This window comes from Geotrypetes seraphini, chromosome 2, assembly GCF_902459505.1.
Source record: "Geotrypetes seraphini chromosome 2, aGeoSer1.1, whole genome shotgun sequence".
Taxonomy (NCBI): Eukaryota; Metazoa; Chordata; class Amphibia; order Gymnophiona; family Dermophiidae; genus Geotrypetes; species Geotrypetes seraphini.
In genome coordinates this window covers 501,013,898-501,039,802 of record NC_047085.1, presented here as the reverse complement: position 1 = coordinate 501,039,802, position 25,905 = coordinate 501,013,898, and the positions used below count along the sequence as shown (strand labels likewise).

Here is a 25,905-nt window from a genome sequence, read left to right as displayed (position 1 = left end):
TGTAGTGGTGGATTCAGGTTTCATCCACAGTCATGAATCGATGCAAAACTTCTTGCAGATTGCGATTAAACATTGCTAAACATTGTATTGAAATGTCCCTTCGCATACATTTCTTGTCGACAGTTAACAATTGTGGCACTCATTGTGCACACAACTTTTTCATGTGCAATTTTTTGTGCAGGATATTGTGCACTCATTCACTCGAGATGCCTACAGGCTCGCCAATCTCGTGCACTTTCACTCAGCAGTCTTCCATAATGATTCAATGGATTTTTAAAATCATGTCCTTCATGGTGTTCTCAAATGAGCATCTGGAAATCGCTTCGTCTTCGGTGCATGTACAGCCACGTTTTAAACTCATTTATCCAGAAATAAATAGCCTTTAGCTCTAGTGCAGAGTCCCAATGAACTTCATCCAACTCGGCTTTGATCTTTGTGACTGTCCACTTCAAATAAAAATGTTTATCACTGCACAGAACTCATTTTTATCTCCATTTTTGTGATAAATGCGAATAGGGTTGATTCATAGAAACAGAGAAATATGATGGCAGATAATGGCCAAATGGCTCATCCAGTCTGTCCATCCGCATTAACCATTATCTCTTCCTCTCTCTAAGAGATCCCATGTGCTTATCCCATGCCTTCTTGAATTCAGTCACAGTCACTGTCTCCACCACTTCCTCCAGGAGACTGTTGCACGCATCTACCACCCTTTCTGTAAAAAAGTATTTCCTTAGATTACTCCTAAGCCTATCACCTCTTAACTTCATCCTATGCCTTCTCATTCCAGAGCTTCTTTTCAAATGAAAGAGACTCTACTTAAGCGCATTTATCACACATAGGTATTTAAATGTCTCTATCATATCACCCCTTTCCTCCAAAGTATACATACATATTGAGATCTTTAAGCCTGTCCCCCTACACCTTATGATGAAGACCATGCACCATTTTAGCAGCCTTCCTCTGAACCACATGTGTCAAACACAAGGCCATTGGGCTGAATCCGGCCCGCCTGACCTTTTTATGTGGCCCACAGCAGTGCTCCCGAGCTTCCCCTTCTCACAGCCCAGCGTGTCCTCCCTCCTGCGCTGGTCCGACTTCACCGTCACGCTGGAAAGTTTGCCGGCTTCAGCAGCGATTTAGCAGTTTTGTCCTTGGCTCCCCCTCCTGCCTTCCATCCGCCGCGGTCCACCCGGGTGGAAACAGAAAGTTGCACGTCATTGGAGACAGACCGCAGCAGGCAAAAAGCAGGAGGGGGAGCCACGTACAACACTGCCAAATCGCTGAGGCTGGCAGACTCCTCAGCTTGGTGGTGACATCGGACCGGTGCCGGAGGGAAAGATGCTGGGCCGTGAGGAGAGAGGGACTGGCGCTGGAGGAAAAGGCCTGCTTGGTTGTGAGGAGAGAGGGTTTGGCGTTGGAGGAAAAGGCAAGCTGGGCTGTAAGGAGAGAGGGACCAGCGCTGGAGGGAAAGGCATGCTGGGCTATGAAGATAGCGAGATGAAGGGAGAGAGGTTGGACCTGGGGTAGTGTGGAGAAAGAGGGAAAAAGATACTTGAAGGGAGAACTGTTAGGAAGAAAAAGGGAGAAATGGTGAACCTGGGGGGAGGGAGGGAGGCAGGCAATCAGGGGGAGAGATGGGATGGGGGGCAGTTGGGAAGAGAAAGGGAGAGAAGTTGGATCTGGAGATGGAAATTTGATAGGTTGCTGAAAATTTAAAAATGAGACGGATGAGAAAGAGGGTGAGATTTGAGTGGACAGAGGCAGAAAAGTTGAAAGGGAAAAATCAATATGTTGGAGACAGGGACTGGAGCAAGAGAGAAGAGGAGAAAAAAATGGACAGACACTGGAAAGAGAATTAGAAGACAGACAAAATCAGAACGAGAAACTGGGACTAAAAGCAAAATGATCAGAAAACAAAAGGTAAAAAAAATAATTTTATTTTCTATTTTGTGATTACAATATGTCAGATTTGAAATGTGTATCCTGCCAGAGCTGGTGTTAGACAGCAAGTGTGAACTAGGACCTAAAAGAGAAGAAAAGTCTTTTTTATTTATTTTGTAGCTGGCGTGGGGTTGGAGAGGTTGTATCCCTATACTTCTACTAAGACTAACCCCTCCTTTGCTAGCGCGCAGCATGGGTTTTGGCGGTGGCAATTGATCCGACACTCACAGAAGTCTTGTGAGCGTCAGTGCAGCCAGTGGCAGCGCTGGGGCCCACGCTGTGCGTCAGCAAAGGAGGGGGTAAGTATCTTAATAAAAAATCCTGCCAGCGACTTAGCCTGTGTTTTAGATTTCGGCCTCTTATGTAATTTAAGTTTGACACCTCTGCTCTGAATTGACTCCATCGTTTTTATATCTTTTGGAAGGTGCAGTCTCCAGAATTGTACACAATATTCTAAATGAGGTCTCACCAGATTCTTATACAGGGGCATCAATACTTCCTTTTTCCTACTGGCCATACCTCTTCCTTTGCACCCTAGCATCCTTCTAGCTTTTGCCATCACCTTTTCAACCTGTTTGGCCATCTTAAGATCATCACATACAATCACACCCAAGTCCCCCTCTTCTGTCATTCACATAAGTTCTTCACCCCCAAATTGTAGCGTTCCTTCAGGTTTTTCCAGCCCAAATGCATGACCTTGCATTTCTTAGCATTAAATTTTAGCTGCCAAATTTCAGGCTTCGCTAGGTCTTTCTTCATGGTATTCACATCATACGGGATGCCTACTTTATTGCAGATTTTGGTATCATCCGCAAAGATGCAAATCTTACCTGTCAGCCCTTCAGCAATATCACTTATAAAAATGTTAAAAAGAACAGGCCCAAGAACAGAACCTTGAGGCACACCCCTGGTAACCTCCCTTTCTTCAGAGCGATCTCCATTGACCACTACCCTCTATCATCTTCCACTCAACCAGTTTCTGACTACACTTCTCCCTCCATATCCACGGGGGTTAGGTGCAGAGCCGGACCGCGAAGTGTGAAAAACCGCGAATAACTTCTCAGCCGGCTCTGACCCACCCCTGCCTCCTTCCCGTCTTCCCCCCGGCATCCGGATCTTACCTGGTGGTCTAGCGGGCTTTTGGGTTAGGAGCGATCTTCCTATGCTCCTGCCCCATGCAAATCACTCATAGGAAATGTCTGCCGTGAGCTCCCATAGTCTCTCGAGTCTACAACGGGAACTCCCCGCAGCCATTTTCTGAGTGACCTGCACGGGGCAGGAGCGTAGGAAGATTGCTCCTGCCCCGAAAACCCGCTAGACCACCATGTAAGGCTTAAAAATAGGCGAAAAAAAATGTAAATTGTCCCCCCCTAAAAAAAAAAAAATTGCAAATAGCCAAATCCGCAGATGTTGAAACTGCGGATTCAGAGGGACAAGTGTATATGTTGCATCTGGCTGAAACTTTGAAAAATGAAGCTAGGCAAGTGAATCCATTTAATGGACTGTGGCGCCATCTCATGGGAATTTACCAAATTTTTCAAACAACCCTCATAAATGCACTTACCGTGCATTTTTGCACAAGACAACTGAGCCAGCTGAGTGTTTACTGGGAAACATATCACTTCTAAGGTTGAGAATGTGGAGCATGTAGTACTCTTTCTTCGGAACAATTGTAAAGACTCACAAAAACATCAGAGAGAAAAAAAGATACAGTCATCTCCCTCTCTGCAGCGAATCTGGTGTCTTCCTCTATTGTGGAGCAATATAACACACATTTTCCTTCATCACACTTTGGGCCAGACATCCTAAACCAGGGGTGTCCAATGTCAGTCCTCGAGGGCCGCAATCCAGTCGGGTTTTCAGGATTTCCCCAATGAATATGCATGAGATCTATGTGCATGCACTGCTTTCAATGCATATTCATTGGGGAAATCCTGAAAATCCGACTGGATTGCGGCCCTCGAGGACCGACATTGGACACCCCTGTCCTAAACCTTTTTCCCACAAACACACAAAATGGGAAAGCCCTTTGGCAAATCTAGCTCTTCGTGTCCAGTGAGTGAGGTATAGTCACCCACAGACAGCATTACTGAATGTTTATCAGATTGTATGTCCTGTGAGAGAGATATAGTCACTCACAAGTAGGCTTGCTGAGTGTTTCTCTGAGCACAAGCAGGCATAATATTCTCACATATTAGTGACGTTATCCATAGAAGGTATAGACACTGCCAAGTGCTATTTAAATCTTTAGGCTGTGCCCATACCATTCGTATGCTAGTGCCTTCCTGTTTGATGTCGACTTGTGGGACCATCATTTTTTAGTTTCCCCACGAAGCTGATGGAGTTCTGTATGTCATATATATAAAATGGAAAGAACATTAGCAATACAGAGAGGATATTTTGGTAAATTTCAAGAGGTTTGGGGACCATTAACAGACTTTTGTAATGAAACATTTTCCCATAATGAAATGAGGGGATGGGAATGGGTGGGTGGGATGGTATTTTTTTATATTTTATTAAATCATATAATGTATAATATAATATATGAATATTATAGGGATGGGATGGGAAGGGTGGTTAAATTTCATGATTTTCAGATGATATTATAGCAAATCAAGTGATGTTTTACAATTCAAAAATTATAACAAAAAAATATCTCCATACGCCTCAAACTTAGAAGTTGTTTTTTGTGCTTTCTTGATATTAAGAGCTCCTTTTACAAAGGTGCGCTAAGCGTTTTAGCGCATGCACCGAATTAGCGCGTACTAGCTGAAAATCTACCGCTTGCTCAAAAGGAGGTGGTAGCAGCTAGCGTGTGATATGCTCCGTGTTAAAGCCCTAACGCGCCTTTGTAAAAGGAGCCCTAAGTGTTTGCCTTTTCTTTGTAATTCTTCATCTTTTTGGTTTTTTAAATTTCCTCTTGAGTTTGGTTCAATTTGATCAATTTTTGCCCTTTGGCCACTTTGAAGCCTTTTTTTTTTCAACCCAGGAGCATGGAAGTTTTTCAGTATACTTTTCACTCAAACTCCCCAGGCCATCAAGCCTTTTGACTTTGTCTGCCATTTTTTTTCCTCCATGTCAAAGAGGCAGTCTACACAGGTTTAAAGTGTTTATGCCTGCCTCGATCCAGCCTGAGGATATGTCGAAGTGTCAATTGAGGACAAAGGTCACGCACCCCTGCTCAACATCAAGCATTGGGGTTGGCACAAATCTATTTCACGTATTCATTGTCATCGGCACAGGAGTTATCTCCTGGGTCAGAGCATCGACCCCTGCCTTGATGTTCCTCAACGCACAGTCGACACTCCTCTTGACATACCCTCCTAAATTCACCTAGGAGAGAATATTTTTAGGAGTTTGTCTCAGATATCTCAAACTACTCTGATGAAGCTCTGCCAGACTTGTCAGCAGAAGAATCCTATTTATTTATTTTTTGGGATTTGTATCCCGTCCTCCCAGAAGAGCTCAGAATGGGTCACAGTAAAGTACATACACCAACAAAATCAAAATCACATACAATACAACAAATCAAACATCAATAGAACATAAGAACATAAGCATCGCCTCTGCCGAGTCAGACTATAGGTCCATCGTGCTCAGCAGTCCGTACTCGCGGCGGCCTCCCAGGTCCGTGACCTGTAGTGATCCTTTACTTAAGACATTTTATCCTTTATAGTACCCTCTAACTATACCCCTCAATCCCCTTTTCCTTCAGGAACATGTCCAACCCCTTTTTGAAACCCAAAATCGTACTCTGCTCTACCACCTCCTCTGGAAGCGCATTCCAGGTATCCACCACCCTCTGAGTGAAGAAGAACTTCCTAGCATTTGTTCTGAATCTGCCTCCTAAAATTTGGTATGACATTGCGGTAACTAATAGATCTTGACAATACATTATAGGGCCTGATAGTATGAAGCGTGGTAAGGCAGTACATAACAGAGCATGGCAGTGCATTATGATGCGTGACAGTACATGGTATGGCAGACAATACAAACAGGAGCAAGGCAGGAATATGACAAGGCATAGCATGGCAGGGCAATATATATTCTATTCTATTCTAGTTTGATCTTTCTGCAGCGTTTGATGTAGTCCATCATGGTATTCTCCTTTAGTTGCTTTCAGATATTGGTCTCCACCAGGTAGTTTTAGACTGGTTCTCTAAATTTCTTTTGTATCGTTCCTATTCAGTGAATTTTGAAGGTAATACTTCTAACTCTTGGCAGCCTCCCTGTGGGGTTCCTCAGGGTTCCCCACTCTCTCCAATTTTATTCAATCTTTACATGACCACCTGACTATTCTTAAGCTGTCATCCTGGGAAACTTTATTCACTTATGCGGATTATATTTTCATATTGATAGATAGATCTGGATACTACTGACCTAGTATCTAAAGTGAGTCTCTGTATATCAAAACTTCAAGCCTGGGCTCAGTCGGTCCGGATGAAGCTTAATACAACTAAAACCAAATTATTATGGTTAGGCCCAAAATTGGATTGTCTTTCCCTTTCTGTAGCTTTACAGATTGAGTTTTCTGCCAAGGTTTTGGGAGTCTTCTTTGACTCCTCTCTCTTTTAAGGATCAAATTAACTCTGTGGTCAAGAAATGTTTTTTTAACCTGCGTTTGTTGAGGAAGGTCAGACACCTCTTTCATCATTGTCATTTTTCCATATTAGTTCAGTCAATTATATTATTTCGCCTCGATAACTGCAATGTTATCTACCTCAGTAACACAAAAACTTGTCTTTATAGATTGCAACTGATTCAAAATACTGCTGCGAAACTGATCTTTGGGAAACGTAAATTTGATCACGTGACTCCGTTGCTCCAGAGTCTCCATTGGCTCCCGGTTTATTTTAGAATTCAATTTAAATGTGCTTGAGGATTTAAAGGAGAGGATTTAAAGGATGCCATAGAGGATTTTAAAATCCTCTATGGCATCCTTACTCCTCTCCTTCCTTTCTCTTGGAATGCTTACAGACTTTCTTTTGCAAGAGATAACCAACAATTTAAATGATCTCTTCCTTCCAAAAAAGGGATTAAAGGAGTCAAGATTTTTAGTCAATCTCTGTTCTTTACGTTTTCTCAACTTTGGAATGATCTTCCATTTCTTTTAAGGAGTTCCGGCTCACTTCAATTTTTTCGCAAATCTTTAAAAACTACTTTATTTGCTAGACACTTTGAAAATTAATTTCCCAAAATTTAGTCTTATTTTTTATGGTTTTTATTTGTTAAGTTAATTATTGTAAACCGAATCGAGCTTTCTTAGAATGATGACTCGGTATATAAAGCCAAGCCTTAGATTAGATTAGATTAGATTAGATTAGCATTGAATGTCTGGTAAAGTGTGGAAGTATTGGCAATGACAACCTTTAAGGCAGGGGTCTCAAAGTCCCTCCTTGAGGGCCGCAATCCAGTCGGGTTTTCAGGATTTCCCCAATCAATATGCATTGAAAGCAGTGCATGCACATAGATCTCATGCATGTTCATTAGGGAAATCCTAAAAACCCGACTGGATTGCGGCCCTCAAGGAGGGACTTTGAGATCCCTGCTTTAAGGCATTGCATGGAGCTATCACATATTACTGATTGCAACAATATAAGCTCTTCAAGTGTTGCAGTCTCAGTAAGATGCTAGGTTTGTCTTAACTAGGTAATTTTACTATCGTTATGCTATTAAGATTAAGTGGTAAGTTTTATGTCAAGCAGTACCTGCTCTATACCACTTAGGGTGAATCTCTTCATAAAGGTGGTTAATAAATCCCAATTAATCAAATCAGAGCTTATTTTTGTATTCTGATTCTATTTTGTGGGATGGCATACTTTCTGATCCTTCTCTGGCTCTAAGGTGTAAGTGTCCAGCAGAATGTATGTTCTTTACTGCTTCTCAGCCTAAGGAGATCCTCAAATACTTGGAAGAGGAGGACTATAATTGCCAGGAATAGAGGATTCCCTTACAGATTAGCATCTCTCATGGCTCATCTGAGGGCATCCCAGAGATCAAGCCTTAGAAATTAAGGTTCACCAGCTTCTCTTTCTCAAACAGCCTTCCTGCTGAAGCATTATCCTCTTATGAGAAGGTGCTCTCTCTGCCCTCTGAATTATCTATCTTCCCTTCCTCTTGCTCCAGGCACTGGAATTCTGTAGCAACCCAAACACTGCCAAGATCAACCTGTGGTCCTTTCCATGTAGGGACACAGATTAGGGCTAGGAAGTGCTGAACGCTGAACTTGGTTGTGCTGTTGAAGCAGGGCCACCCAGAAATTTTTGTTGCAGTTAAAAATCTTATGCTTCTGTTCCTCCAGGACTACCAGTTTTATTTCTTCCATTTATTTAAATTCCTTACTTAAACAACTTTCAGAGTGTGAGGAATTCCTCCCTCAAGAGAAACTTAAAGAATTCCAACAGTTATCCAAGAACTTATTCACTACTTGAAAGTTCCTAGCTAGAGGCATATTTGATGTGTCTTCTAGAACATCAGAAGTGGCAATTGTTTGCTATGAACTGTTTATCAAGGCTCAGGGTTTCTGATCTGGAAACTTCAGACCAGGAGCGCCTTTCACATGATCCTTGCAAGGTGGTGATCTGTTTGGAGACAAGATTGAAGAAGTGACTGATAAAAATTAAAACACACATAGGCACCATGACCACACTGTCTAAGCCTCAAATCTTTCAGCCTTCTTCTTCTCTAGAAGATATTCTGCTCCCCTTTTTTCCTCTTGTGCCATGTCGTGACAATTCAGATTTACATATCTATGTCCTCTCCCCTGTTATTAATTATTTTTTGTTTGTTTTAAAAATTGTTTTATATTGTAAACCGCTTTGGCATTAAAGCGGTATATTAAACCATAATAAACTTGAAACTTGTTCATACTACTACTGTACAAAATGTAATTGCTGTCAGTCATCTTCATCATCCTCTAGGCCTGCTGGCCGTGCAAAGCAACAAAAGCCACAGAAATCTCTACTTTATTATCAGTCCAAACAGCAGTCATCTTTTTGACTCTTTTCTAGTGAGCATTGCCAATATTCCCCTTCTCCCTCTCCCCATCAGAGGCAGATTGTTCTCCTTTCACCAGTGTTGGACTCTTTGTTACAACAGATCAGTGGGTGTCATAGGAACACTCTTAAACACCATTCAGGGTCGAGCTTTTCTACCCAAAGGGTCTGCAATCTCATTCACCTGTGTCAAACAATCTCCACCCTCAAGTGCATGTCCGCACACCAAATGTTACACTTTCTCAGATATATGGAGTCGACAGGTCACGTGACCCATTTGCACATCTTCGTTTCAGGATACCACAGTGGACCTTATCAGTCCAATGGTCCCAAGTCACAGGATCCCTATCTGCATCAGTATAAATGACCCACTGAGGAGCCCATCTAGACTGTCTCCATATTCAGGGAATATGGTCTCTCTAGGAACAGACCCTCATATCAGTTTTCTAGAGCTGCGAGCAATAGGGAATGCTCTCATAACGTTCCAGGACCACCTCCTTCAAGATAGTTCTTATCCATACAGACAATTAGGTTGCCTTGTTCTATTTGAACAAACAAAGAGGCACAGGATTTTAACCCCTTTGTATGGAGGCAGTTGAAATTTGGAATTGGGCAACTGCTCATGGACTAAGTCTCAGGGTGGTTTACACTTTCCCCTCCCCATTCATGGTTTCGACACTCGCGATTTCACATATTTGCTAGTTTTTGGGAGGAGGGGGAACCCCCCTAGTATAGCACGTTCCCTCTTCTCTCCAGCCTTTCCCCCCGGCATCCTGGCCTTACCTGGTGGTCTAGCGGGCTTTCGGGCAGGAGCCATCTTCCTACGCTCCTGCCCCATGTAGATCGCCAATAGGAAATGGCTGCCGTGAGCTCCCGTCGTAATCTCGAGAGACTACGGGAACTCACGGCAGTCATTTCTTATTGGCGATCTGCACGGGGCAGGAACATAGGAAGATCGCTCCTGACCTGAAAGCCCGCTAGACCACCAGGTAAGGCTAGGATGCCAGGGGGAAGGCGGGAGGGAGGCAGGGGTGGGTTAGAGCCGGACGAGAAGATATTCGCGATTTTTCCCTATTTGCAGTCCGGCTCTGCCCCTATCCCCTGCGAATACCGAGGGAGAAGTGTATTTAATGGTGAAGCAGAATGTGTTGGCAGACAAGTTGAGCAAACTTCTTCAGCCTTTACGACAATCTTTCATCTGGTTTCCTCTCAATAGAGAATGCCGGACATGGATCTCGTTACTTCCCCTCAGAACACCAAATTTCCACAATTCTGTTCTAGGCTCTTTGTCCCCAATCACATTGCATCAGATGCCTTTCTGCTTCATTAGAAGGACAAGTTCCTCTATGCATTTCTTCCAATCCCTCTCATAGGTAAAATAACTCCGCCAATATTTGGTTTCCATTCCTCCTAGAGCTTTTGATCATGAAACCATGGAAACTGCTACTGTTTCCAGCATTGCTAACTCTGCCTCATTAGCAATAACAGCATAGTTTCTTTCATTGAACAGGTAAATGCTTTCTGCCTCTCAGCTGCAGTGTCATTGAAGTGTCTTGGAAACATTCCATTCAGCGCTATTACAATTTTCTTCCTGGTGTGCATTGTTTTCTCTGGAGCCCATCTCATGTCCACTTCTTTCCATCCTCAATTACCTTCTCTATCTCTCTAATTCTGATCTGAAAACCAATTTGGTTAGAGTCCATTGCAGTGCTGTCGGTGCATTTCACTCCTATCTAGACAAGAAACCGTTCCCTTTGTAGCCCATTAAAGGCCTATTTCACACAAAACCACTTATCGAGCCACCTCCTGTTGCTTGGGATTTTACTGTTGTGCTCTTATGAAATCACCCTTTGAGCTGTTTTATCTTACTCTCTCAAACTTCTCACTTAAAAGGTAGTTTTTCTCATAGCCCTTACATCTTCATTCGGTATGAGTAAATTTCAGGCCCTTGTATTGAATCCTTCCCATACAAGATTCTATCATGATAAGATAGTTGTTTGAAGATATCCAAAATTCCTCCCTAAATTAGTCTCAGAATTCCACCACAACCAGTCGATTGTTTTTTTTCCAAAGCCACATTCCCATCCTGGAGAAGCAACCCTTCACACCTTGGACTGCAAGCTTGCTCTGGCAAACTACCTGGACTGGACTAAGCCACATGGAAGGTCCTCCCAGCTCTTTCTTGCCTTTGATCCTAACAAGCTAGGAGTTGCTGTTTCAAAGAGAACCATATCCATTTTGCTAGTGGACTGTATCTCTTTCGCACATACTCAGGCTGGGTTGATGCTACAAGACTGTGTAATAGCCCAGTGTACAGGCTATGGCTGCCAAAGCAGCTCATTTTTGTTCTGCCTCTATTGAAGAAATCTACAAAGTAGCTATTTGGTCCTTAATCAATATGTTTACCTCTAATCACTGTTTAGACCATACCATCAGAAGAGACAGTTGGTTTGGGCAAGCAGTTCTGCAGAATTTATTCTCTACTTAAAGCCAACTTTCCCTCCAACTGTGTGGACTTTTGCCAGGTATCCTCTTCCAGAGACATGATCCTGGCAGCTTATGAGTCTCACATGAGAATGTTATGCCTGCTTGTACTTGGAAAAGCAAAGATACTTCCCTGTAGAAGGTGTTCTTCAAGGACAGCAGGCATATATTCTCACAACTTGCTCACTGTTCCTAGTTGGCTTCTTAGCTTTATTACTGAACTGATAGTCCTGCGAGCTTAGGTTGGGCAGGAAGGCACTAGCATGCACTTGATATGGGCACTTGGCAGTATCCATGTAGGGGTTTGAGGAGAATATATGCCTACTGTCCTCAGAGAACACCTGCTACAGGTATCTTTGCTTTGTGTCACCTCTGTATCACTGATGTGAAGTTTTGCTGCTGTATCCCATTGTAGTACAAGTTATAAATGGGGATTTAGACTCTGATCCCAACACATTCGCATTCCCTCTGTTTGATTCCTTTCATAGGATCCAGGAGAGTAGTTGGATCATTTTTCTGCTGGTCATGGCTGCCATCTTTTGGCTTTATCGACTCATCAAAATGATCTGTAACCTGCTGAGTTACTGGGAGATCCGCAGCTTCTATATCCGAGCCCTGAAAATTCCTTCTGTGAGTGTAACTTGGGGAAATGGATGGAAGAGGGTGGGGGGTGGGGGTGGGGTGCATGAGTAAAAAAGATGGAGACAAAGCTGCAGTCTGTATCTGAACCCTGAAGACTTTTTCATTGCCGTCTTTGCCGGAGCGAGATTTAGAAGAATGGGACAGAGACTCAGCGGTTATATTTGAGATCGGATTATTCATTCTGATAGTGTCATTATTGGGGGTCTGCTCGGTGTGTGGTTGAGGTGACTCCTGCCTGCTCTGCATCCTTTCCTGGTGGTGCAGTTACCCTCTGCTTGTACCACTTTACTTGCTTGTATCGCTATTTCCTGTTCTCTCTCTTGTGCATTGGCAACACATTTTCGTTCTACTCTTTCTAGGTAGAGCTGCGTAACTTTAGCTGGCAGGAAGTACAAGACCGCCTCATCTCCCTTCAGCGTGAGCAACAGATGTGTGTCCATAAGAAGGAACTGACAGAGCTTGACATCTACCACCGCATCCTACGCTTCAAGAACTACATGGTGGCAATGGTCAACAAGTCCCTACTGCCAATCCGCTTCCAGCTGCCTCTGGCTGGGGAGGTCATCTTCCTTACCCAGGGCCTCAAGTACAACCTGGAGCTGCTCTTCTTCTGGGGTCCAGGTTCCCTCTTCCAGAACAAATGGAATCTGCAGCCCAAATACAAACGTGCAGGAAACAGGCTTGAACTGGCCCAGCAGCTCAGCCGTACCATCTGCCTACTGGGTCTAGCTAATCTGCTGCTGTGCCCCTTCATTCTGGTTTGGCAGATCCTTTATGCCTTTTTCAGCTACACAGAGATCATTAAACGAGAGCCTGGGAGCCTGGGCGCACGCCGCTGGTCCCTCTATGGTCGCCTCTACCTCCGACATTTCAATGAACTCAACCATGAGTTGCAGACCCGGTTGAGCCGTGGTTACAAGCCTGCTAGCAAGTACATGAACTCCTTCACTTCTCCGCTGCTCACTATCATTGCCAAGAATGTGGGTTTCTTCTCTGGCTCCATTCTGGCTGTGCTCATTTGTCTGACTGTATATGATGAGGATGTCCTGACGGTGCAGCATATCCTGACTGCTATCACCATCCTGGGGGTGGTGATCACCGTGGCCAGGTAATTAGCAATGCACAAAAGGGAGAAAGAAAATCCAACGTAGTCTGCAGTAAACAACAGCAACCAGAAAACAACGAACAGACTGCAGATAAATTACAAGATGCAGGCGTTGTTTATTAGTAAATGCAGTAACATATACAACCTTATACATGGTCCGTGTTTCGGACAACACGCCTTCCTCAGGGGTCCATGGTAGTTAAGGTATAAAGCAAACTGCATAAAAGATCACAAACACACGCCAATCACGATCAAATGGGGTCAAGCAAGTCTTACACAATAGCAAGCAATCTCACGCATACTACCTATGGATTTTAAAGTGCAGGACATAGAGCCATATCACTGTGGGCCTTGATTTTTTGATACCAGCTCTGCATATACAATGCCTTAACTTAATCTTTTTCTTTGATTTTTATTATAAATTGTTGTATTGTTTACAAAACTGTAACCAAGAATTTGACAGCCGTCACAGTATACAAACACAGAGTCGTAACCCCCACCCATGCCCATCTTCTAAGCAACTCTAAACAGTGAGTTTTGAACACCATGCTGCAAAGTCTTAATATAGAAATGAAAGAAAAAGCCAACAAAAGCCAAGAACTTAGGCAGCCTGGTTGAATATACAAGGAAATCTTCAAAGGATTTCCAATGTTTAAATAGCAGGAAGTTTACTAAGATAAAAAGCATGTCATGGATGGAAGGGAGTCCAAGTCCACCGTGTGGCAAATTCTCTCCGCAATACACTTAAAGCAGGGGTGCCCACACTTTTTTTGGCTTGCGAGCTACTTTTAAAATGACCAAGTCAAAATGATCTACCAACAATAAAATTAAAAAAAAAACACAAAGCACACTGTATGCAGAGAAAATGTTAATTATCATTTGTATTCGGGGTTTTTTCAGAGGTCAAGGCAGTTGACTTTAAAATACATAATGTCACCTCAGTAACAACTATACAAAAATAGACAAATATACCCTGTCCCCTTTTACTAAAGCTCGATAGCGGTTTTTAGTGCAGGGAGCTGCGCTGAATGCCCCTCGCAGCTCCTGATGCTCATAGTCTCCCTGCACTAAAAACCACTATCATGGTTTAGTAAAAGGGGGCCATAGTGCAAAATATAGACAGCAGATATAAATTCTCAAAATGGACACATTTTGATCACTAAATTGAAAATAAAATCATTTTCCTACCTTTTTGTCTGGTGATTTCATGAGTCTCTGGTTGCACTTCCTTCTTCTGACTGTAAATCCAATATTTCTTTCTTTCTGCTCTCCCCTTTTCTTTTGTCTCTCTTTCTTTCTCCCCCTGCCCTCCTATTTATTTCTGTCTTTCTTTCTCTTTCCCCCTGCCCCTCTCTTTATTTATGTCTTTCTTTCTCTCTCCCCCTACCTGTCTGTCTCCCCCTGACCCCCCAAGCCATCACACCGATTTCTCCACTTCCCTGATTCTTTCTCTCTCCCTGCCCCCCCTCCAAGCCACCACGCCGATTTCTCCCTGTTTCCCTGAGCCAGGCCTGGCGCGTTTAAGCTCTGGGCCCACAAGCCTTTCCCCCCACGACGTCTTTGTGACGTCGGAGAGGAAGTTCCAGGCCATCCAGGCAGCGATTAGCTGGCTCAGAACTTCCTCTCCGATGTCAGAATTGACGTCAGAGGTGAAGGCTTGTGGGTCAAGCGCTTGTATGCGCCTGGCCTGGCTCGGGGAGGCAGGACGAACAAGATCGCAAAGGCAACGCGATCGACCATTTGGGCACCCCTGACTTAAACAATTACATGAAACAAAATATATACCCCTCCATTTACAAAGACAAAGTAGCGGCTGCAGTGTGGCAAACACTCCAAAACCCTTTAAATCCCTATGGGTGTCGGAGTGATTACCGCAGCAGCAACTGCTACCATGGCTTTGTAAAAGGAGCCAACAGATTGCTAAACGAGCTAATGCCATAAAAAATGTTTATAAATCTATTGTTTAGCAATTTTATAAAACCACTAGCAAATGCTGTGTGGCAAAAGCTTTGAAGCCCTTTAAAACCCTATGGGCTTCGGGCACTTACCATGCCAGCCTGTGTTAAAATGCTTTGTACAAGAGGGCCTATATATTTTGCAACATGTAATTTCATTTAATTGTTTTTATTATTTAGGAAATTCATCTATAAGTGAGATGTGCTTTTATATATACAGTAGACTCTCTGTTAACCAGAATTCAAGCAATCAGAACTCTCAAGCAAGCAGCAAAAAAAAAAAAAACAAAAAAAAAAATCAAACATAACATAAGAACACAAGAAACGCCTTCACCGGATCAGACCTAGGTCCATCTTGTCCGGCGATCCGCACACGCGGAGGCCCAGTTAGGTGCTCCTTGTTGGAGACCCGGGTTTCCCGTATCCCCGGATATGATTTGCAACTTGCGCTTGAAACCCTGAACACTAGTCTCCGCCACAAGCTTCTCTGGGAGAGCATTCCAAGCGCTCACCACTCGCTGTGTGAAAAAGAACTTCCTGACATTTGTCCTGAACCTGCTGCCACACAGTTTCAGACTATGACCTCTTGTCCGTATTACGTCTGAAAATGTCAGTAATGCTTCTTCCTGGTCTATTATGTCAAATCCTTTTAATATTTTAAAAGTCTCTATCAAATCCCCTCTCAATCTTCTCTTTTCGAGGGTGAACAGTCCCAGTTTTCTGAGGCGTTCCTGGTAGCTCAAATTCTCCATACCTTTGACTAGAAATACTTTAAATAAAAATGAAAATAAAATCAATTTCTGGTGGAAATTTAAGTGTAAACTTGGCATGCCACACCTGAGTACACCCACGTTTTGCCTACCACATGTCCAGTAGTTTTCCTGGTATGGCATAGTATTGGGTATAGTATTAGTTAGGCCTATTTATCCAGCATCTATCAATCCCCATGGGTGCTGGTTAACTGAGAGTCTACTGTATTTTCACTGGAGAGAGCAGTTTTCAAAAGGATTTCTGAAGATAAATGGGGATTTACCATGGAAAATCCCCCCCCCCCCCCCCCCCGTGGAAGTTGTTCCTCTCAGCAGGTAAACTACATGCAAACCTTTACCCGCCTACAAACGGACAGGGCTTAATTTTGAAAACCCTGCACCTACTTCAAAGCAGATGCAAATGTGCATGCTGGAAGAGGAACTGCATTTTCAAAGAGGAATTTTGGCCCATAAAAGTTTAAGGAGTGGGAAAATTAAAAGGATAAGTCTCACAAACTGCATAGACACAGTTGTAAGGCCACACATGAGTAGGGGTTGCCACCTTACCGCGTCAGATTGAGAGTAGTTGTGCTCCTTCGCATACATGAACTTGAAGTTCCGATTCCCCTACAGAAATTAGATCAGTGTTTTAAGGGGTTGACCTAAGTGAGATGGCAGCCCCACATCAGAATATAGTAGTGGAAGTGGGATTCTAGCCTCCTGTTTAGGGTTTTCGGTTCTGGGCTCCAACTGCAACCCTACGAGCTTGTGGAACCTTCTCTACCTCTTTAGCACTGATACTAAACTCCTGCTCTTTATCTCGGCAGGTCCTTTATCCCAGATGAGCACATGGCGTGGTGCCCTGAGCAGCTCCTGCAGTGTGTACTGGCTCATATTCACTACATGCCTGACCACTGGCAAGGCAGCGCTCACAAATCTGAGACCAGGGATGAGATGGCCCAGCTTTTCCAGTACAAGGCAGTAAGATGGAATGATAGAAATGCCTCGGCACCATCAATTTTTTTTTCTTTCCTAACTAACATGTTCTCTCCAATTTTCCCTCATTCTTTTCCAGTGACTCTCTTTTTTCACTGTATGAGTCTTATATGAGTTGCAAAGTCCTTTAAGCATAATTTTATAACAAATACAAGACAGATAACAGGGAGCCTAGGTTAATAGGGCAGGAAGGTGCTTATTTTTGGCCTCTATTGTAAAGACAAATATGCATCTGTGTGTCCTTATACTAGCACAAATCCTGCAGATTGTGAGGACTGCAAGTGTAAAATTTTTAAAGCGTGAAGAACATACATATATAAATTACTTGTGTAAAATGAAATGATATTGCTGTTGTATAAGTCTCCATTTGGAATACTGTGTGCAATTTTGGAGACCCCACCTTCAAAAAAGATATTACTGCAAAAGGATGGAGTCGGTCCAGAGGGCTGTTACAAAATTGGTTACGAGTAGTGGTCTTTGTGTAGAGAGACAGACTTAGAGACCTCAATATGTATACTCTAGAACAGTATATCGCAAACTGTGTGCCTCCTGAAATTTCAGGTGTGCTGCGGTACACTGGGGAAGAGGAGAGATGTCGGCGTCGGCTGACTGTCTACAGGACGTGTCTCTCGCAAAGAGAGGCACGTCCTGTAAGCAATCTCCTGACGCTGACACCTCTTCTCTCTGCTGGCCCTTCTCTCCGCCAGTGCACTTCCGGGTGTCTCAAGCTGGAGACACTGGGTTTAGTGTGCCCCGGCTGGAAAAAGCTTGCTCTAAAAGAAAGGTGGGAGAGAGGGGATATGATAGAGGAGGTGAGCCTTTTTCAAATTAAGGAAAACTCCAGAATGAGAAAGCATAGAGTGAAGTTAAGGGGTGATAGGTTCTGGCGTAATCTAAGGAAATACTCTTTTACAGAAAGAGTGGTAGATGCATGGAATAGTTTCCCTTTAGAGGTGGTAGAGACAAAAATTATGAATTCAAGAAATCGTGGGGCAGGTACATGGGATTTCTTAGGGAGAGGAGATCAAGAATGGGCAGACTGGATGGGCCATTTGGCCTTTATCTGCTGTTATGTTTCTGTGTTTCTCTCACTCCCCTATTAATGTGTTTCAGGTGTTTATTCTGGAGGAGCTGCTCAGCCCTATCATTACTCCGTTTATTTTGATCTTCTCTTTACGACATAAATCTCTGGAGATCATAGATTTCTTTCGCAACTTTTCAATTGAGGTGGTTGGTGTGGGAGATATTTGTTCCTTTGCCCAGATGGATATCCGGAAGCATGGCAACCCTCAGGTATGGATGCTTCTCTGCAGATATTCAAATGTATAGAGGGATACAGTCGTATATTTCCAAAACAATTAAATCCAAAACATATTGTATATTGAGTTTAGTAGAAGGGTCTCATTCATACCACATCAAAAAGATCACAGACACACAAAAAAATATAATAATAAATACAAATGACAATATTATTATTCAGACTTAGCCAAAAGGAAAGATTTATAAACTATAAAGAGTTTTACCTCATGCAAAGTTGTCATTTCTTTAATAAGACATTAACTATTTTTTTTCTGAGACCCTCCAAGTACCGACAAATCCAAAATGTGGCCCTGCAAAGGGTTTGAGTTGGAGACCACTGATCTAAACAGGCAAGACAGACAAATAGGATGTCATGGATACAGTTAAGGGGAAAGGTTAATCTGCTGGCTGGGTTGGAGGGCAGAGGGGAGTACAGAACAATCGAGCCATTGTGACATCACTGATGAGGTTGGCTCTTATTGGTGGATTGAGGCATTATGACATCACAGACTCAGCTCTTCTTACCACAGACTGAAATGCTTCACACTACTACTATGGATTATTTCTATAGCGTTACCAGACCCACGAAGCGCTGTACAGAGTCACAAAGAAGAAACAGTCCCTGCTTGAAAGAGCTTACAATCTAAACCAGTGGTCTCAAACTTGCGGCCCAGGTGCCACATGCGGCCTGCCAGGCACTATTTTCAGGCCCTCAGTATGTTTATCATAATCACAAAAGTAAAATGAAATAGTTTCTTGATCATATGTCTCTTTAGCTATAAATGACAATATTATTATTAAGACTAAGCCAAAAGGAAAGATTTATAAACTATAGAATTTTACCTCATGCAAAATTGTAATTTCTTTAATAAGACATTAACTATTTTTTCTGTGGCCCTTCAAGTACCTACAAATCCAAAATGTGGCCCTGCCATCCACTCATAGTTTTTCTCACCTCATGTCCTCTCTTGCAGTGGCTTTCAGAAGGACAGACAGAGGCCTCAGTGTACCAGCAGGCTGAGAATGGCAAGACGGAGTTGTCGCTCATGCACTTCGCTATCACAAACCCACACTGGCAGCCCCCGTTGGACAGCTCTGCCTTTATTGGGCACCTGAAGGAGAAAGTACAGCAGGATGCAGCAGTTGCACCCCCTGCCCAGCAAATTCTCTCGGAGGCTCCCCTCTGCAGCTCCTTGTTTTCCAATGAGTCTGCCACCGCGGTAAGTTTAAACTGCCTAGTAAGAAGAGAGACTTAACGGAAAAGTGGGATTATGTTATGATGGCTGAGACCTGTGTAAACAACTGGGATCCAAAAAAGACTCAGATATTGTGAAAAGTCAGCAATATTAACAAAACACTTTCACTAAGAAAGATGCACTATGTCAAATGATATAATAATAACACAGTACAGGCTAGATAACAATCTAAAAATGGAGGAAAAATCCTCAGACAAGGGCCTTCCCACCGTGGTTAAACGTTCACCTCATTGGCAAAAAAACCTCCTTGATATGAAATAAGCATTGTACTGTGTTATATTTTACTTGTAGAAGATATTGAAAGATAGATGGAAATGTTTATCAATTTATCTTCTGTTGATCGGCACACCAACGGTGGCCAGCGTTTCACAAATCTACTGCCTCAGGGTGTAACGTATCTGATCAAACTTTTAATGGGACGCTAAATGCATCTCCTACATCCAAACAACTGGGATCCGCCATCTCTAAACAGGGTCTTAAAGAATGCCGAAGGATCGCTTCTGTATTAATGATACCTGAATGAAGAAAACAGAAGGCACTCTGTGTGACCGAGGTGTGTATGAGAGCAAGAAACACAGGTGGGAACAAGGGGAAACAGTCTGTGTGAACAAGATGTGGAAAGCATCATGTGTGGGTGTTAGCAGGGGGGGTTGCACTGATTCTGTACTGTATGTTGAAATCTTTATGAGAGTAGAGGAATCTAGTCGGTGAGAATAAAGATTTTAGAGGGATTTATCCAAGTTTAATGTAGGCTTGATATACCACCTATTCCTTCTGTATCTAGGCTGTTTACACAAGGGAGATGTATAAAAAGAAGTGAGAGAATTTACAGGGGATTAAGGTGGGGTAGGAAGGAAATACAATATTTGATAGGAAAGAAGGAGAGGTGTAGGATAGACTGGGGATGTCAACGCAGAGGCCTTTGGAAAAGAGGAAGAACTTATGAATAAGATTTAACTAAATGCATCATTGAATAGGAATGTTTTTATTTCAATCTTGAATTTATTTAGGGAAGATTCCAGATGAAGGTGTGAATAGGGAGCATTCCAAAGAGTGGGTGCAGCGACTGAAAATATGATGTGCCATGTAGTGTCATATGTTATCTGTCTAGAATTTGGACTTACAAGGAGATTGTGTTGTGAAGAGCATAGTGTATGCAAAGGAACAGAGCGTCGTCAGGAAGGGGGCACTAAAAGAAGTGAAAAAACAAACAACATTAGCTATAAACTTGCTGTTTCAATGCCAGTGCTCAGCAGAACAACAGACAGCAATATGGACATTCACCTTATGTAGTACTTTTTTAATATATAAAAATAGGCAAAATTAGTTGCTGTTTTATCATTATATTTTCTTGCCATTATAGTATTCTTCATTGATCATTTTTCTTTTTAAATTCAAAACAAATTCAACCTATCTTGTGTCCCAGCATGAATTCATGTTTCACTCAATTGGCTGTTTCAAGGGAATTAACCCTCCAACTTCCATTTGCAAAAATACCCAATATTGTTCCTTCTATGAGCAATATTTAAATTATGAGGAACAACATTGGGTATTTTTGCTGAATTGTGTGACACCATTTGGGCTGAACATGAAGATTGAAAATGCCTGGTTAGCCCTGGACAGATGATTTGAACAGCCAGGAGCCTGTCCTGGCCATTTAAATCATTTTGAATATCTAGTCCAATGATAACAGAATTAGGGTGATTATAGAAACATAGAACTTTGTTGATCACTAAAAACAGTGGAGACTAAGGGTCTATCAAGCTCAGCATCCTGTCTTTGACACTGGCCAGTCTTGGTCTTTGGAACTGCCCATTGTGTCAGAAGCAATAGGGATTAAGTGACTTGCCCAGGGTCACTAGAGTGTAGTGTAGCTCTAACCACTGGATTTAGAAGTTGGCTTCTTTTGGGATCTTTAACTCATCATCGCTAGGACTCGAATCTGAGTCCATGGCACCTAACATAGAATGGAATTAGTATGGCAAAGTAATGAAGAATGGTCCAGCAGCCCCCACCCTCCCTCCACCTCACCTTATATTCGTTCTGAGTTTGCCGGCTTCCTTTTTCCCTAGCCGCACGCGTTCAAAAAGCCGTGCATTTAGCCAGCTCCCTCCCTCCACCTCACCTTAAATTTCGAGTTTTCCGGCTTCCTTTTTTCCGAGCCGCACGTGTTCAAAAATCCGTGCACGCGCAGCTGCGCGAGTCAATCCTCCTCTCCTGCAACTTCCTGACTTTTTGATTAAAAACTCATAAATTTTAAAATTTTATTAATTCACTATCATGGCAATCTTAGTATATATCTATCTAAATAAGGAAATCAGTACATCAAACAGAAGTATATATAAACTTACTTATGCGGCCAGAAGAACCAAGGAAACCTCAAAGAGGGAAACAAAAGCAGAGCAGAAAGACGCCGTCAAAAACTGAATTGATATAAGAGCTCTGGCTAAAACACGTCACAAGGGACATCAAATCCTCAAACAACCTATCACAGAGGGAGATTCCAACACCCGCCCATTTTATTTCAAACTGACCTATCACATTCGGAACCATTCAGTTTCCTCGTTCAAGCTTCCAGAACTTAGTGTCTGCCACTCGTGTATGAATCTAAGTTCTTCCATTAGCAATTTGTGTGAAACATCGCCCCCTCTTGGAAGATATATTTGTTTTTTTTAAGGATTCAGACACAATCAACTCCAATTCAAGCAGGAGCGTCCAATACAATGTCCATAGGGGCACGGACCAAGAGAATAACCAAAAAATAAAGAGGGGTATTTATGACGCTGTTGCGAAACTTGAGTTGAAGGGAGGCGAGCTTTTAACAGAGCACGGGGGTTGTTTAGAGCAGTGGTTCCCAACCCTGTCCTGGAGGACTACCAGGCCAATCGGGTTTTCAGGCTAGCCCTAATGAATATGCATGGAGCAGATTTGCATACATGGGCTAGCCTGAAAACCCGATTGGCCTGGGGGTCCTCTAGGACAGGGTTGGGAACCACTGGTTTAGAGCTTTTACACTATAATGAATTGAATGAATTGATTTCAACATTGTACCACTGCTATTGATCTGTCTCCAAACTCGAGTATCTTCTGTTTTAATGAAAGTATTTTACAACATTATATCACAGTATATTTATTGTTCTTTGGAAGGCAGAAAGAGGGACATTGTAGCGCAATGATGGTCCCTCATTACAACCAGCGCTGGTATATTTGATGGTATTACTGCACTTTTTGGTTGGTGACTAAGCACTTTATGACATTTTTACAGCACTTTGAAAGCACTTTGTGCACTTTATTTAGTATTTTTGTAGTTTTATATATTTATTTAAATTAAGTTATTGAAGCAAACTTGTGGAGATAGTTTTTTTTTATTATCTACAGTTTAACACAAGTAATTATAGCAGTTGCTCCTTGAGTTTGTTTAGTATTCTATTAAAAACCACCATGAATATGGTGAAACTGTGAATCACATGGTGGGAGACCTGGCCTGTTCCTGAAGGAGAGGCAAAACACGGTGAAGAAAGTGCTGAGAATTGGCGATTTTCTCTGTAAACGCTTGGAATCAGTGATTTCTCTATGCAAGCTGATGTAATTGGGGGGAGGAGCCAGCAAGCTAAAAACCATGAATAATCGAAACCGCGAATGCTGAAATCGTGAATACGGAGGGAGAAGTGTATTCTGTGATTCCCCTCATAGCTGTAAAATTCCTACTACAAGGAGAGTAAGGAAATTGCTTTCACTTTTCTTGACTTTCACCATTGGCCTATACCTCCTCTCCTAACTAGAGAGAATTCACTTGTGTGGTTGATTCCTTCTGCTTGTTGACAGAGAAAGCAAAGTTGTTCTTCGTAGACAGCAGGATAAATCAGTCAGATAATCCCAGCTATCTTCCAGAGAGTGATTTTTAAGTTCTGGGGTAACTGAATCATCTAGGCCACTGTTATTCAACTGCTGGTCCGCAGACCGGTGTCTGTCCGCAGGAAATTTCTGCCGGTCCACGCAGGGCTGGCAAGATTAAAGGCTGCTATCTTACCGCCCTGCTGCTGCTAAAGCTGACAGGAAGTCTTTTTTCCGACGTCAATTCTGACGTAGGAGAGGATGTTTTGGGCTAGCCAATCGCTGCCTGGCTGGCCCAGAATGTCCTCTCCGACATCAGAATTGACGTCGGAAAAAAGACTTCCTGTCGGCTTTAGCAGTAGCAGGGCGGTAAGATAGCAGCCGACCCGGGGAAAGGAAGAAGGGAGTCTTTTTTTTTTTTTTTTTTTGGCGCGGTAGGGAGGGAAGGAGGTAGGCAGGCAAGCAGGCTGGCTTTGGCCAGGGAGGGAGGGAGAGAGGTAGACAGGCAGGCAGGCTGGCTTCGGGGGTGGGGGTGGGACAAAGTGTGGAAGGCAGTGAGAGGGACATAGGAAGGAGGCACTGAGGGCACTAAAGACAGGAAGGGGCACTAAGGACATGGGAAGAAGGCACTGGGGGCATTAAAGATAGGAAGGGGCACTAAGGAAATGGGAAAGAGGCACTGGGGGCACTAAAGACATGGGAAGGGGGCACTAAAGACATGGGAAGGGGGCACTAAAGACACGGGAAGGGGGCACTGGGGGCACTAAAGACATGGGAAGGAGGCACCGGGGGCACGAAGGACAAAGGAAGGAAAAAGGGAGGGAATAGAAAGGGACAATTCTTGGGCCTGAGTGCAGAAAGATAGAAAAGAAAGAAAGGATACACAGACAGAAGGAAATGCAACCAGAGACTCATGAAATCACCAGACAGCAAAGGTAGGAAAAATGATTTTATTTTCAATTTAGTGATCAAAACGTGTCAGTTTTGAGAATTTATATCTGCTGTCTATATTTTACACTATATTTGTCTATTTTTCTATAGTTACTAAGGTGACTGAGCTCACAGAGATGGGGCGGAAACGGGGTTTTTAAATTTTAGTCCTAGTAGTTTGCCGGTCCACAAAATAATTCTTTTATTTCTTCCGGTCCACGGGTGTAAAAAGGTTGAAAAACACTGATCTAGGCAAGAGTATTCTCGCATTCCCAGAACCTTTTTCTAGTTGTTTTAGAACGCTGAGCTAGTCATTTTTGACACTGCCAAAATATATCATCCACTTGTATGGCTGATTTATTCTGCTGTTTATAGAGAACACATGCTACAGGTAAGGAGCTTTGGTTCAATGTTTGCAGTTGACATACAATAACAAATATAATGTGGTAAAGCCAATTGAAGGACAATGTCTGCTTTCCATTCTCAAGAGAAAACCTATTAGGTTCTTTTTTTTTCTGCTTTTCAAATATTACATTTTTATTGTAGAGTTTTTTTTTTTGAGCTTCTAGAAAGTTGGATTGACACAGCAGCCAAACAGTGGGTGACATTTCAGTAAACTGCTTAGCTTATATCCTTTTAGAGGTACAATAAATTTTAAATGATCTAAACTAGTGGTTCCCAACCCTGTCCTGGAGGACCACCAGGCCAGTCGGGCTTTCAGGAAAGCCCTAATGAATATGCATGAGAGCGATTTGCATATAATGGAAGTGACAGGCAAGCAAATCTGCTTCATGCATATTCATTAGGGCTTTCCTGAAAACCCGATTGGCCTGGTGGTCCTCCAGGACAGGGTTGGGAACCACTAATCTAAACAACAGAAAGAGTTGGCAAAGAACACAACCAACTGCTTGTAAACTGTCAACAAAGTGCCACTGTGTAGCATCCCAGTCCTGTACTTGGACTTGTCTTCCATCTCTGATATCTGTCTTTTTCCTCTCTTGCAGCCAGATACCTTGCTGGCAAGTGTGCTTGTCCATCCCATCCTCAGTGCCAGTGGTCTGCCTCGTCGAGACTGGCGCTTTTCCCAACCAACCAGCACAGCCTCTGCTGCAGCCAGTGTCCTGGCTTCCATCTCCACCTCCCAGAATCCTACTCGAGCCCGCTCTCACACAGGGCTCCCAGAGACTTGCGCCGAAAGCCCCATGTACCGCAGTGACAGGACCGTCTTCCAGGAAAGGTCTTTGAACAGCCTTTGTTTTTTTTTGTGGTCTAGAAAGGATTGATAAATTGTACAGGATGTGATGCTTCTGAGACTTGGTAATGGTGTGATATAAGATACAGTGCCATTGCCTACATGTCTTGTTCCTATTTTCTCAGCCTATAGAAATAAGTAGACTGCATTGATTTCTGGCCTTATATTTCTCCACCAATATGGATATCGCAATCTATTCCTTCTAGTATCCTCCCCATTTTGTTCCGCTATGCTGAAACAGGGAGGCGATACTGCGGCTGTCTACTTTACATTACATTACATTACATTACATTAGAGACTTCTATTCCGCCTATACCTTACAGTTCAAGGCGGATTACAAAAGAGCTAACTGGACATTTCCAGTGAAGTTACAACAGTTTTGGGTTTTTTTTTATTTTTTTGGTTTTTTTTTTTGTTACAAGGGAGGAGAGGTACCTGGATTAGTTCTGGAAGAACTTGCAAAT

General features: G+C 42.9%; 1 protein-coding gene across 7 annotated transcripts in view; it reads left to right on the top strand.

The window, feature by feature from the left end:
• Positions 1-25,905, top strand: part of ATG9B (autophagy related 9B) — a 136,048-nt gene that overhangs the window by 71,091 nt on the left and 39,052 nt on the right. For all 7 annotated transcript variants that reach the window (XM_033932088.1, XM_033932087.1, XM_033932091.1 and 4 more), the window contains 6 exons: positions 11,912-12,053; positions 12,425-13,173; positions 16,702-16,855; positions 17,984-18,163; positions 19,144-19,389; positions 25,194-25,426. In XM_033932088.1, the coding sequence (XP_033787979.1) occupies positions 11,912-12,053; positions 12,425-13,173; positions 16,702-16,855; positions 17,984-18,163; positions 19,144-19,389; positions 25,194-25,426 (1,704 nt within the window). The remainder of the gene's footprint in view (positions 1-11,911; positions 12,054-12,424; positions 13,174-16,701; positions 16,856-17,983; positions 18,164-19,143; positions 19,390-25,193; positions 25,427-25,905) is intronic.